Genomic DNA, 15,058 nt, shown 5'->3' on the forward strand with positions numbered 1-15,058 from the left:
GCCTTCTGTAAGGCCACATGTCATTTCCAATACAAGCAGTAAAATGGCCTATTCTGAAATGCTAACCCATTTTCCAGACCCAATCAGATCCCAAAATATACCCTTTATGAAGACTGGCTTCAGGGGACTTGAGACACATTAAAATCAGCATATATTTTATTTTCAAGCACATAATAAACATTTTTCCAGTGCTACTATAGCCCCCATGGATTCTTTTCATACAGAATTGGAAGGAAGTTGTTTCTGGTGAGGTTGCTGATGATCAAAAATCAAGACACAGGAGCCTCAAAGGTAAAAAGAGTTTTACATCCGACATCCTCAAAACCAAGAAATAACATTTTCACTTTCAAAGTAGAGGATATTTTACCTCAGCCTTCAAAGCAGAAAGTATTTACTGTGAGATGATCCATGTTAACTCTGTGTAATTCTTCTCATACATCATTTGCTTCAAGTGACATGAGAGCCTCACTATAAAACATGCAATTTTCAATGTACTTTTCAATATTTGAAGTATTCGAGGATGGAAAGTAGAACTCTACGTCTTAAAAGAGCGAGCAAGTTCCAGCAGTTTTTTTATTGTTTGACTGACAAAACACACAAAACCAGGCAGAGAGGTCCCCAAGGAAATGATGGTCATGCTTCATTGTTGTTTGCCCTTTGGTCCTTCATCTTCTAAGCATTTGTTATATTTTCTTTTAAAGATATTAGACATTTATTTTATCACAAATGCAATCCAAGTGTGAATAAATGAATGTATTATCTTTTCACATCTGCCCCCACCCCCCCCCATGTTCCTTTAAATAGAAAAAAGAGCTAAGTGTCTCTTCAAAGCCTATTTGGCCATAGCTGTCCCACTTATGGTTTTAAAAGCAGACCGTAACTTATCTTCTGAAATTCCTTCTTGAACTACAGCTCATTCTGGTAAAGAAATCCTGGGAAAGAAGTCCTATTGATATTGTCGATAGTCTCCAAAAGGTGAGGATGATAACTGGGCTGAAGGCAACTGAGAGGGGTCTTCAGCAAACTGAGGACCTGCGATTAAGAAAGAAAAGAATCTTAAAAACCACCTGAATATTACACAATTAAAAAGAACAAGTGTTTGTAGACAGTAAATCTCTCAACTCAATAAATATAAGGTGCTACCTTAGAGCGGTCATCTGAATTTCTGCTGCCTAATTCTCATGAGAGTGCCTCCAAATTTGGTATAACATGACAGACTGGCTTCCCTTATGTTCCAGAATGAACAGCTCCCAACTGCTATGCCAGGAAAGTCAGATGGATTAATTATAGCAAGAAGTGAATTCAAGTTTTTTTTTTAGTGTTTATTTATTTTTGAGAGAGACAGAGCGTGAGTGGAGGAGGGGCAGAGAGAGAGGGAGACACAGAATCCGAAGCAGGCTCCAGGCTCTGAATTGCCAGCACAGAGCCCGATGTGGGGCTCAAATCCACAGACTGTGAGATCATGACCTGAGCCTAAGTTGGACGCTCAACCAACTGAGCTACCCAGGCGCCCCAAAAGGTAAATTCAAGTTTTTACAGCAATTGCTGTAACAAGCTGCTATAAAGATTGGAAGGATTTCACACCTCTTGACATACTTTTCAGTAGCTATTTAAAATTATTTTCACTAATTTAAGTATCTTCGTCATGTTTTAAGAGAACTCGGTGATCCAATTTATATACCCAATGAAATAGAGAATGAGTTCTGGAATGGGAAGACATTCCCTAGCTTGTCGTAGATCAAAGTTTTGTAATATTTTATTTCTGAGAGAGAGAGAGAGAGAGAGAGAGAAAGAGAGAGAGCAAGGGAGAGGCAGAGACAGAGGGAGATACAGAATCCGAAGCAGGCTCTAGGCTCTGTCAGCACAGAGCCCAACGCAGAGCTTGAATCTGCAAACCAAGATATCATGACCTGAGCCGAAGTCATACAATTAGTCGACTGAGCCACCAAGTGCTCCAGGTCTTGTAATATTTTAGTTTTTAAAGGATGGGAGGGGACCTATGAACTAAGAAAAAAATGTGGTTCTTAAAAATAAAAAAAAAAAAGACTTTTATGGGAATAATTACAATTATTTTTTTCAGGGAAACTGAGACCAAAAAGTAACTACAAAGAAGAGAGAAAGAGGGCAGTGGTAAAATTCCCTGAAGCTTTTCAATGCTTCAATCCAATGATATATATTTATTTTTCACTGTAAAGGCATTCTCTGTTCATTTCAGAGAACTAGAGAAGATATTGGGTGAAACAGGTAAACCAAAGGTAACCATTATTAGAGTTTTATCTAATTTTGGTCACTGTTTTAAAAACTTGTTCATGTAAGTTAATTGGAAAAATATGCTTAACTCTTCCTTCAGAGATTCCTCTCCCCAACACAGCTTTTCAGAAACACATCTCCTGTCTCAAGTAAAATGCACTTCTTTTGAAGATCTCTTCTGAGGAAAAAAGCCTGAAGCAAAGTAACCAAGATTAATTCCTATAAGACAATGTAACATGGGGCACTTGGCTGGCTCAGTCGGTAGAGTATGTGACTCGTGATCTCGGGGTCATGAATTCAAGCCCCGTGTTGGGTGAAGAACCTACTTTAAAAAAAAAAAAAAAAAAGGGCAGTGTAACTAATGTTTTTGTTATATCAGTCTCTGAATTTCTGAAAAAATGAAAATTTTCTGATGTTTTATGTGAAGCCTTTCACACTAACGTAGGTAAAAACAAACTACGAAGCAAAATTAGAAAGTGCTTATCCTAACAGAGTACTAACTCAGAAGTAATGATGAAAAACCAGAAACAGAAGGTGACAGGATCCAGGAGGTCCCCAGATCATCCTTGGCATCTACGGAGCAGTGTGCTTGACACTTGTGCCAAAAAGACACTGAATCTCTTGCTAGGCGCCTGAGGGAAATCAAATCAAACTGGGAGCTATGATCTATTCCTAACTCTATGCTGAATCTTTTCCAAGCTCCAAAAATAATTTTCAACATGTGTTGCTCTTCTGCATATTTCCTTCCCCAAATGCCAGGTCAAATTTTTCCGACTAAAATCCTCACAATTATCTCTCTGCTTCCTTCCAATGTCAAGGAATATTGCCCCTTTACAGACAAAGGGAATGCTGGCCCTTTACAGACAAATGAAGTTTTCTGCAGTTGTAAGAAAGTGCACAATTTAACAGCTAAGCAGATATTCCGTGACCGTGTAATGATCACTTAACCCATAATTTAATTTTTCCCCATACACCATGTAAGAACAATTAGCAACAAATTATTTTACCAACTTTTCAAAAAAAATTTCCCTGCCAACCCTCAAGTGGCCCTCCCAAACACAGCCACTTTCTACCACTATATTTCATTCTCTTCACAGCAAGCAACACAATCAAATCTCATTTATCTGTTAATGTGTTAGTGTGTCTTCTCCCTCCAGAATATAAGTCCTTGTTCATCACTATATCCCAGCATCTAGAACAGGGCATGGCACATACACATACAGTAAGAGGTTGTCGACTATCATTATTGTTAATACATCTGCAAGGACATTTCTTCAAGCATAAAACGACTTGGCAATTTCTTAGAATAAGCACACGAACACTGACAAAAACTGAGAACTGTAAGAAAAATCAACAGCAAACCATCTCAGTAAAGCATTTTGGTGACTGTGGTTAAACACAATAACTATATCCACATCTACCTTTTCAAATGGAACCAGGCCTAGTATCGTAATCTTCGTGAACCATGGCAAATGTAGAAATCACAAACTAACACATTTTAGCAGACAAGATAGGTTCTCTCTCAACATCAGGAGACCATTCCAGTGTTTGAGCTATGGTAGTAAGCAGAAAGAAGACTCACCATTGGGAAATTGTGCAGAGGCAAATCTTGTCAATAAGATACCAGCTCCTTCAATTAAAGCTAGGAGAATGCCACCCATCGCGGCTGACCCAACCATGGCCACTGGTCCATCTGAATATTAATAACAAAGAGATTGCTTTAATAGAAATTAATAACAAAGAGATTGCTTTAATAGAAATTAATAACAAAGAGATTGTTATTAATAGAGATTAATAACAAAGAGATTGCTTTAATAGAAATCTACTTTAATATAAGATATAGTAAAGGAAAGAGCTGTCCAAATGGCTACATGCTACCCTCCCTCCCCACCTTTTTTCTCGCTAAGACCAAATGTCAACAAACTAAGGCCCACAGGTCAAATCCAGCTCACTGCCTGTTTATATAAAGTTGTATTGGTACAGTCATGCTCATTCATTTACATATAGTCTATGGTCGCTTTCATGTTACAATCACAGAGCTGAGTATCCGTTGACAAAGACCTAAAATATTTACCATCCGGCCCTTTACAGAAAAAGTCTGCTGATCCCTGGCCTAAACAACTAACCCCCCATAAATTCTGAGTTGCTTTCTGTTCCAAAGATCCAAAGACGGTTCTAAACTCATTATTCCTAACAATGCTATGTGGCAGGTATGGTTATTAACTCTAGAGTCCCGATGAGGAAACTATGGCACAAAAAGTTTAGCAAACTGCCTAGTCACACAGTAGTAAATGGCAGAATTGGAACTTGAAATGCTCTTAACCACTGTATAGGTCAGAACTCCACACTCTCTCATTCTCAAATATTCCAAATAAATAGATATTCCTATTCCCAACCCCGCTCCCCATGTCACCATATACATTCATGCTATTCTAAACTACTCGATGCTTGGTTTTATGTATTACCAATGTCATTAAATTAAGATAGATAAGGTTTTCCAAAAAGTCTTGCTTCTACTAGTGTGTCTATAATGATTGGTTACTTTTTCCCCCCCTTTTTAATAATGATTGCTTACTTCTTGCTGCCAGTATGGCTCCTGTTAAGGCACCACTTGTGATGGAGTTCCAGGGATCTTCTTTTCCTCTGACTTGAACCATACTGCAGTCAATCATGGAAAATAAACCACCCCAAACTGCAAAACTACCTATTTTATTAAAAAAAAACAAACAAAAATTTCATTTTTCATCTTATATTTAAAATATTACAGCCAAAAATAACTTTAACAATACTATATTCTTAAAACTCTCACACTCTAAACTAATACATGCAAACACAAGTTTGGATAAGCACTGAACAAAACACAGAATACTTATCTTTTTAATAAAGCTTGGGTTGTATTTTATCTGCTGGAAAATTAGCAATGGCCCAAAGCCTAAAAGAAATAAGCAGGCCTAGAAGAGTCAGGCTAAACACATTCAAATCTCTGTATCTCTGTTCAAAAGGCAATAAACACAACAAAGCCACACTGTTTCTTCCTTTATTTTTATACCTCTACATTACCTCTATTTTTTTCTTTCATTAAGTGTCACTGAGCATATATACACTCTATGAAATCGCCAATGGGGATACTAAAGAAATCCAGCTGTCCTGGAATGTATTATAGGTGTAAGCCAATACATGCTAAAGTGGCTCATGACTGATACAAATAGTTAGAATTGTGGAACATCAAGGGGAGAGAAATTATCTTTCCCCTCTCCTTCTATTCCTCAACCATGAAACTAAAACCAACACTAAATCAAGTTACTTCGCACTTAAACTCTCCTAAACTCAATAACCATTTTGTCAAATAGAAAACAAACACCCACACATACACATACACACACAAAATGTAGAAAGACAACACTAAAATTTTAACTGTCAGCATCTCAGGGTGACATAGCACATGACTTAGTTTCTTTGTGCTTGCTTTACTATCCAAATCTTCTAAAATGAGCACACATGACTTATACGTATTAAGAGTTGTTATATTTATCATGATTAAAGAAGAAAAACTGCCCCAAAGAGCTCTAGTCACTTTATTCTTTATCCTCTGAAATCTCAAAGTAGTAGGGGTGTGTTAGTAAGGGCAATACACTGGGTTCCATCAAATGTCAGACCCAAATAATCACCAAAATCCTTTCCCAGTTTTCACATTATCTATCCACTAAATCTAGTAGATACAACCAGTTGAAGCATAGCATAAGCTCTCATTCTGGGTCCAATACTAGATATCATATACATATAAAAATAAACTAGTTCTGTTTTCTAACTCAGTAATTCTATGCCCTGGGAGAGATCTGATGCCTAGGTATATTAGAACTGCTTCACTAAATTCCTCAAACAAGGCTCTCCCACTCCCTCAAAAGAGTGTGAAACTTGCCCATCCTCCAAGAATAACTGCCAGAGTAAGCTATGGTTACTGATGAGAATGGAGACATTGAGTCCAAGCAGGGCAAGGAGAATGTCCGCACAGATGGGTGGCCAAGGGTGAGAAGGCTGTCTGAACAGAGGGGTGGCCCAGTGTGAAGAGCCAGAGCCAAAGCAGTGTAAGGAAGGGTCCTCAAGGAAGGACAGCCAGGCATGGAGTTGAGTGTATCCTTGTGGAAGGGTGGCCTGATGTGGGGTGCCACAGCCCAAGCAGGACAAGGAGGGAGGTGTTCATATAAAAAGAGAGAAGGTAAGAATAAATCCGGTGCAGCTGGATTGGAATTGAAGTACAAGTGTCATCTCATGACTTTCAACATGTATGTACAGATATAAATTTGGGTTTGTATATTTATATCATGGTTAGTGTGTATTCACATATACACACATACATCCCCAAGCTCTATTATAAAGAGGGCCTGGGAACAGCAACACCCCAATAGCGATGATACACTTTGTGTCCAGATTTTGGCTTCTAAATACCATTCTCAATTAAACAGAGCCAGAGCTGTGTGGAGAAATGGCTGACTTCATGGATAGAGCAGGGTAAGTATACGATGAACCTGGAGTATCTTATTCCAAAATGCAAAAGATGCTTTAAGAATAATAGGGATGTGTTAAAAGTCCCCCATGAAATTTCCCCTATGAAAATATAAGACTCTTCAGGATACAATTGTGATTTTCCATGTCACCTGTCCCTTGGATTTTGACTGGAAAAGCTCAGCAAATGCTCACTGAATTAAATTGAAAATGTTATCCCAGTATTAAAAAAAATTTTTTTTTAATGTTTATTCATTTTTGAGAAAGAGACAGAGCGTGAGTGGGGGAGGGGCAGAGAGAGAGAGAGAGAGAGAGAGAGAGAGAGGGAGAGGGAGAGGGAGAGGGAGAGGGAGGGAGGGAGGGAGGAAGGGAGGGAGGGAGGGAGGGAGGGAGAGGGAGACACAGAATCTGAAGCAGGCTCCAGTCTTTGAGCTATCAGCACAGAGTCCAATGTGGGGCTTGAACTCACAAACCCTGAGATCATGACCTGAGCCCGAGTCAGTGGCTTAACTGACTGAGCAACCTAGGCACCCCTCATCCCAGTATTGTTAATTTAAAAAAAAAAAATTTTTTTTTTAATGTTACTTATTTTGAGAGACAGACACAGAGTGTGAGAGGGAGTGGGGCAGAGAGAGAGGGATACACAGAATTGGAAGCAGGCTCCAGGCTCCGAGCTATCAGCATAGAGCCCGACGCGGGGCTCGAACTCACAAACCGCGAGATCATGACCTGAGCTGAAGTCGGCCACTTAATGGACTGAGCCACCCAGGCACCCCTTAATTTTTTTTTTAACCATTTATTCATTTTTGAGAGACAGAGCACGAGCAGGGGAGGGGCAGAGAGAGAGGGATACACAGAATCCGAAGCAGACTCTAGGTTCTGAGCTGTCAACACAGAGCCTGACATGGGGCCAGAACCTACAAACTGTGAGATCATCATGATCTGAGCCAAAGTCAGATGCTTAACCAACTGAGCCACCCAGGCACCCCTCATGCCAGTATTTTTAAAAAAGCAAGGCACCATAAAGATTTTTCAATAGCTTTCTTAAAAAACCAATCCCAAGGATTGAAATAAACAATCCCAATTCACTCATACCACAACTTACTCTTCCTCTATTTCACCCTGATTGTTTAATTTTAGAACACTTTTATTTTTTTTATTTTTATTATTTTTTTCAACCTTTATTTTTGGGACAGAGAGAGACAGAGCATGAACGGGGGAGGGGCAGAGAGAGAGGGAGACACAGAATCGGAAACAGGCTCCAGGCTCTGAGCCATCAGCCCAGAGCCCGATGCGGGGTTCGAACTCACGGACCGCGAGATCGTGACCTGGCTGAAGTCGGACGCTTAACCAACTGCGCCACCCAGGCGCCCCTAGAACACTTTTAAAGTCACAGAAAAGTTGTTAAGATATAGAGTTCCCATATATCCCACATCCAGTTTCCCCAATTTTTTTTATTATTATTTATTTATTTAACATTTATTCATTTTTGAGACAGAAAGACACAAAGCATGAATGGGGGAGGGTCAGAGAGAGGAAGACACAGAATCTGAAACAGGCTCCAGGCTCTGAGCTGTCAGCACAGAGCCCGACGTGGGGCTCGAACTCACAGACCGAGAGATCATGACCTGAGCCGAAGTCGGCCACTTAACCGACTGGGCCACCCAGGCGTCCCTATTTTTTTTTTTAAGAGAGAGAGAGCGCTAGTGAGGGAGAGGGGGAGAGGGGCAGAGGGCAGAGGGGGAGAGGGGGGAGGGGAGCAGGGGGGAGAGGGGGAGAGAGAGGACTATTTCTTCTGATGCACAAAATTACTAAGGAATGACTAAAAGAGAGAGAGAGAGAGGGAGGGGGAGAGAGAGAGAGAGAAAGAGAGAGAATTTTAAGCAGTCTTGAGCCTGACACAGAGCTTGATCCCACGACCCTGGGATCATGACCTGAGCCAAAATCAAGAGTTGGACACTCAACCGACTGAGCCACCCAGGCCCCCCAGTTTCCCTAACTTCTAACATCTTACATTCCCATGGTGCATTTGCACAATTAATGACCCAATATCAATATATTATTAAAGTCCACACTTAATTCAGATTTCTTTAGTTTCTATGTCTTTTTTCTGTTCCAGGATACCAAATTACATTTAATGGTCATGTCTCTTTAAGCTCCTCTTGGCTGTAACATTACCTGATTGTTTTTTCATTCACTGAAAAAGCATAATATGACAGAAGCAGCTCTTAAAACATATATAAAAACCTATATGACTTCTGCATATACTGGGAATTCAGGATCTGGTGTGTGCTTTAATACAACTTATCATTCTTGAACAACATGGTAACCATTAAAGGAAAGGAAAATGAGTAACTATTTACCTTCCAGAGGATATAATTATTTCATAGGAAAGAAAAAGATATACCATCACTTCAGCTCTCAGAGCTTTGATTCCCTCATCTGGAAAATGGGGATAATAATACTGACCTCATGTTATTGTGACGATTAAAATAATGCTGGGGAACCCTTAGCAGAGTGCTTGGCACACAGCAAGCACTCCATAAGTGGCAGCTCTTAGCTAGTCTTCCAAAGAAAAATTTGCTAAAAACAAAGACAGGACTATTTCTTCTGATGCACAAAATTACTAAGGAATGACTAAAAGTATTTAATTTTTTTCATGTGTTCTATATGGTCTCTCCAAACCAACTGTATCTTCGTATATGAATATGGTCTCTAAGTTTTTTTTATTTCTCTTCTCCCAACTTCTGAATAACCAAGTTTAAAAAGCGTAATGAATTCTTTTCAAATTTTGCAATGACCTCTGTGCAACATCCAAAGCCGAAACTTGGAGAGAAGCCTGATCAGCTTCATCAGTTTGTCTCTCACGAAACCTCAATCCTTCAGATCACTTTCTCTTCAGTTTTATATTACCCCAGAAGCTATCACTCTTGACACTCACAAACCGAAGCTTTAAACACACTGTCTTCCTTTTAGGTAAGAAGAAAAAAACAAAACCAAAATACCACTGAGCATTTGAAGGACAGAGACAAAATTTTCAAATGAATGGATACAGCAATTCCAGTTAACTTTCTGAATAAATCATAAATCAAGAAGAACTTATAGTAATTTCTAACAAGCTGTTACACTGAACGAAACTAACTGGTATAAGCTAAAAACGAAGAAAAAAAAACCAGAGCTGCGTCTTTAAATGAATAAGGAAAGCTAGTATGAAGTACAAATGGAAAAATTCTGCTTACCTCCCAACTGTGGAGCCCTGGTTTTAATAGCTGTCAAACTCCCTCGTAGTCTGTGGTTTACTCCCTATAAAGAAGCAACCAAAAATACATTAGAAATACATTTCCAACCCACTGATAGGGCCACCGGCGATATTAGCGAACCCAGATTTCAAATGATAAAATAAGACCATTCACCCACTTACCACTGGAGAATTGCGAAAACCTTTGATTGCTTGAAAGATACCACCACCTATGGTACCCATCGTAAAGGCCCCACCACAATCATCCACAATTCGCCAAGGGCTAAGAATGGGAAAAAAAAAACAAAAATAAAAAGATGACTGTGTTTCTCATTCATAAACCATAAAACTTTCTTTGCTAACATACCAAGGGATACAACAGATTCCAATACAGGGCTTACTTCAACCAATAAAATAAACATGTAGACAAAGATAAAGGATTCTGAACATATTGGTATCTATTCAGCTCCAAGCCATAAGGAATGGAACTGGCTTTAACTCCCTAGTGTTAACAGCACTTAATTTTCACTTAATAATTACTGCATCTAAGTTGGGTGCTGTGCAAAAGTGAATGAGCAAATATTTAGGAAATTACATTATAATCAATGTTGATCCAATCTCCCAGGGACCAAAGTAAGCTCTCCAGCTGCAGTAAAATTTAAAGTTGAGACCCCCCCCCCCCAAAATGAAGATTCAATAGGGGCAGAGGGAGACAAATTTAAACATTTTTTAAAGTATGAAATTCTTTTCGGGTTTACTGAGTCCCAGTTAGCACCTGGAACTTTACTTTGTATCAGGTCCATTTACACACTGGAATACTCTAATCTCCAATAATTAGAGATTAAATTTGTAAACTTAGCTTCCAAATGTAGCAACCTAACTTATACAACACAATGAAATCTGAATAATGTCATCAGTAGAACAAGAACTACTATTCTAGGAATTTGGCTTATAAAAAAGTCTGTGAATGAGTAAATTCATTATATATTTTTTAAGTTTATTTATTTATTCTGTGAGAGAGACAAAATCCCAAGCAGGCTCCACAGTGTCAGTGCGGAGCCCGACACGGGGCTCAAACCAACAAATCACAAGATCATGATCTGAGCTGAAATCAAGAGTTGGACGCTTATTGGACTGAGCCACCCAGGTGCCCCTCACGCAGCACATATTCCAATTGTTACAAGCAGGATGCTTGGGGGCCTTGCTACCCAAGGTTTGTTTTTGTGATCCTAAAAGCAAATTCAGCAACACCTGGAGTTTGTTAGACCTGCAGGCTCTCAACACCGTACCCAGTATCTACTGATTCAGTCTATGGTTCAACACAATGCCAAGGTGATCTGATTTCACTTTTTTTTTTTAAATTTTTTTTTAACGTTTATTCATTTGTGAGACAGAGAGAGACAGAGCATGAACGGGGGAGGGTCAGAGAGAGAGGGAGACACAGAATCTGGAACAGGCTTCAGGCTCTGAGCAGTCAGCACAGAGCCCGACGCAGGGCTCGAACCCACATACCGCGAGATCATGACCTGAGCCGAAGTCGGACGCCCAACCGAATGAGCCACCCAGGCGCCCCAATCTGATTTCACTTTAACAGTTTAAGCAGTGCTTTGAAACTAAAAAGGACTGAGAAAATTTCTTTAGAATGGTAGAAACACTAAGAGGAAGTACAGAGAAAAGATAAAGGAGAATGAATCAGTGGCTCCCTCTGAGTGGTGGGCCAGTAACTTTAAAAGATTTAGTCCAGGGGCGCCTGGATGGCCCAGCTGGTTGAGCATCTGACTTTGGCTCAGGTCATGATCTCACGGTTCATGGGTTCTGTGCTGACACATGGGAGCCTGCTTCAGATTCTGTGTGTGTCTCCCTCTGTCTCTGGCCCTCCCCGCTCATGTTCGTTCTCTCTCTCAAAAATAAATAAAAATTAAAAAAAAAAGATCTAGTCCAAATGATTTTATTAGTTGAGGATTAAAATAATCAGTAAAGAACAGCAGGATTCAGATCAGAGAGCAGAGTATTCCAAGAGAGGATGTCCAAAACAAAGGCAAGATGGAAATGGTTTCTGGCTAAATCTGGCTAAATTCTGGCTAAATCAAAATGTTCCTGCAGAGAAGTGACAGGCTATACAAAAGGAAGATTGAAGCTAGACTCTAAAAGAATACAAATACTAGGGGCGCCTGGGTGGCTCAGCTGATTAAGCATCGGTCTTTGGATTTTGGCTCAGGTCATGATCTCATGGTTCTTGAGTTTGAGCCCCGACTAGCTCCACACTCACAGCACAGAACCAGTTTAGGATTCTCTATGTCCCTTCTCCCAACCCACCCTGTTGCTCGCTCTCTCTTTCTCTCTCAAAAATAAACTTTTTAAAAAATAATAAAAGAATGTAAATACAAATACAGGGAACAAGTAACAACACAATTAAGTTTTCATTTGTTAAGTATTAACTATGTTGTAGGTGACTTCAATGCAAATAAGACCTATGATTTTCAAAAAAGTTAGGTTATTTTCCTGTAGAATCTCTAATCTTAACTTTGCAGAAAAAGTACTCCTGTCTCCTCTTCATTTTACAGGTGAACAGAGTCTCAGACAGAGATTAAGTAAATTTCCCAATGTCATATACGTAACTAGTACAATTTAAATACAAAAATCTAGAACTTCAAAACTCTAAATCGTTTCCATTATATCATACAGATGATGGGTTTTTGAAACGACACCTATGATAAAAGAAGTACTTAGGATGATTAAGTCCATATGATGTATTAAAGTGGGCTGGAGGTAAGGAGAGCAATTAGGAAGGTATTGTAAAAGGCATAAGGATGCCGGTAAGATCGTGACAACAGGAATGGAAAGGCGGATTATGAAAGAATTCAGACTGCTTATGGTATGCCTGTTTGGAGGCTGGGTGGTGTGGAGGGAGGAAAAAGATGCTTATAGTTTGAGGGTGAATGACTTGAGAAAATGCTCTTATCAAACAGGGCAGTACAGAAGATCAGAGTAACTTTTCTTTAATGTTTATTTTTGAGAGAGAGACAGAGTACGGACACGGGAGGGGCAGAGAGAGAAGACGACACAGAATCTGAAACAGGCTCCAGGCTCTGAGCTGTCATCAGAGGCGGACGCAGGGCTTAAACTCGTGAACTGCAAGATCATGACCTGAGTCAAAGTAGGATGCTTAACTGACTGAGCTATCTAGGTGCCCCAGATCAAAGTAGTTTTCACTACAAAACTAACCAGACAACTGACTCTATTGCTTCAGGACATATGTACTAAGAGAAAACAAAGGGACCACCTAATTGATTAGATAAAAATTCATTGTAACATCTTTAACTCAACAAAGTTAAAAAATATATCCAACAGCTGCTGATAACAGCAGTCTACAATGTGCTGAATTCGGCACATGTAAGCATGACTTAGGAAGAAGGATAATTACGTTTGGTAATTTTAAATTTTTTTGAGTTTACTTATTTATTTTGAGAGGGCGAGAGCATGCAGGAGGGGCAGAAAGAGAGAGCGGGAGAGAGGGGGAGAGAGGGAGAGAGGGAGGGAGGGAGGATCACACACAGGCTCCACAATGTCAGCCTGAGCGGGACACCGGGCTCAATCTCACCAACTGAAAGACCATGACCTGAGCCTAAGTCAAGAGTCAGACGCTTAACCAGCTGAGGCACCCAGGCGCCCCTTGGTAATTTTAAAGAGCCAGGAGGTACTGAAACATATGCCCTGTATCCTAGTTGAGGGATTAAAAAAAAAAAAGAAAAGGGACAAAGCTGGTAACATGGCTACTGCTGGCAAGATAATAATATAAAGTCCTGGGCACCTTCACAAATTGAGGACACCTTGCCTTTTGCTCTCACACAATTAAACAGTTGATTAACCCAAATAACCAAGATTTGATTTCTCACTTAAGAACCACCCCCTCCCCCAAGCCTTAAAGTTAGGCAACCTGAGACTTCTTACAGCAATTCTGCCGTTTTATGTGCCTGACTTACTCATGCTTTTACTCTTTTGAACCTATAAAGTGCTGAGCACAGAGACCTCATTCAAATACTGAATGAATACGTGAGTTTCTGTTCATGGCTTCTTAAAGAACACATGCTACTATCTCTATTTTCCAGATAATTCTTGTCCCCCTTGTCTACCAAGGGAGAATTCCAAGCACGAATACGAGGCCCTTGCCTAGAGGAGTTTATCCAGACCCTTTGGGTAAAATCTCTGTTCCACACATTTGAAATGCTTAGTCCTGCGGACACATCCCCCGATACAAATAATGCCTCCAGAATGGCACTCCCTCAGAGCCCTACTGTCCCTTCTTCAACACAGGAACTGATCAAAGCGTGGCACGGGGACGCGTCCAAGGTCACCTCAGCGTACAGGGGGGATTATTACTAACCCCGCACAAGGCGACCGCGTCCTGGGCTGGGAGCAGGTTCCGAGGCTCCCACTAGCCCAAGTCTGGACCTCCTCATCCAACGCAAGGTCACCAGAGTGCTAGGTTGGAGGCGGCGAGGCTGTCACATGCCGCCCAGGGAGCACAGGACTGAGAAGCCGACTGGCTGCTCAAGACGGTGCTGTCTACGGTGAACAAACCCACGCCGACAAGTCTGCGACTGAGGCCGGCCTGCACCTCAGGGGACTGGGCAGGGGAGAACGAGGACCGTGAGCAGAGGGGCAGGACTAAAAGCAAGGACAGTGGTAAAGCTCACCAAGGCTCTCTCGCGTACTCCTCCATCTTGGTTCCACCGGCGCGAGTGATGCCGGGCAAGCTGGGCGGAGCCTGACCCTAGCGGCGGAAGTGATCGCGAGAGCAGGGCGTTAAAGTCTATGTGGATTGGTTCACCTTTCCTCCCGCAACCAATGGGAGCCTGGACTTCAGGGGCAGCGTGAGGGCGGGGCAGCGGCGCGACGCGGCAGAGCTGGCCCTGCCCGGGTACCCGAAAGCTGCTAGTCTTGGTTACGTAGACTGGCAGCAACCCGGTGGCGAGGAGTTCGAGTTACCTGGTCACTGAAGGTTCCGAGGACTGAGTTGACCTGGCATTATTCCTTTAGGGTTCACCAAACTTCCTAAAAATATGT

At 41.0% G+C, this 15,058-nt stretch overlaps 1 protein-coding gene across 1 annotated transcript; it reads right to left on the reverse strand.

The window, feature by feature from the left end:
- Window positions 1-138: 138 nt before the first annotated feature.
- TIMM17A (translocase of inner mitochondrial membrane 17A) lies at window positions 139-14,791 on the reverse strand. The gene is made up of 6 exons (XM_015071480.3): window positions 14,689-14,791; window positions 10,175-10,274; window positions 9,993-10,056; window positions 4,826-4,954; window positions 3,833-3,943; window positions 139-1,032 (listed from the first exon to the last, which is right to left on the reverse strand). Exons 1-6 carry the CDS (start codon window positions 14,712-14,714, stop codon window positions 947-949), a joined length of 516 nt encoding a protein of 171 aa, XP_014926966.1. The 5' UTR covers window positions 14,715-14,791; the 3' UTR covers window positions 139-946.
- Window positions 14,792-15,058: the final 267 nt, after the last annotated feature.

The sequence above is a fragment of the Acinonyx jubatus genome, chromosome E4, assembly GCF_027475565.1.
Source record: "Acinonyx jubatus isolate Ajub_Pintada_27869175 chromosome E4, VMU_Ajub_asm_v1.0, whole genome shotgun sequence".
In the NCBI taxonomy this organism is placed as follows: Eukaryota; Metazoa; Chordata; class Mammalia; order Carnivora; family Felidae; genus Acinonyx; species Acinonyx jubatus.

Bases quoted from the DNA above. Each gene is read 5' to 3' on its own strand.
- TIMM17A (XM_015071480.3), bottom strand. From the start codon at position 14,714: ATGGAGGAGTACGCGAGAGAGCCTTG. The intron at 10,275-14,688 runs GTGAGCTTTACC...TCCCATTCTTAG, and splicing joins GAGTACGCGAGAGAGCCTTG to CCCTTGGCGAATTGTGGATG. The intron at 10,057-10,174 runs GTAAGTGGGTGA...GCTTCTTTATAG, and splicing joins GTTTTCGCAATTCTCCAGTG to GGAGTAAACCACAGACTACG.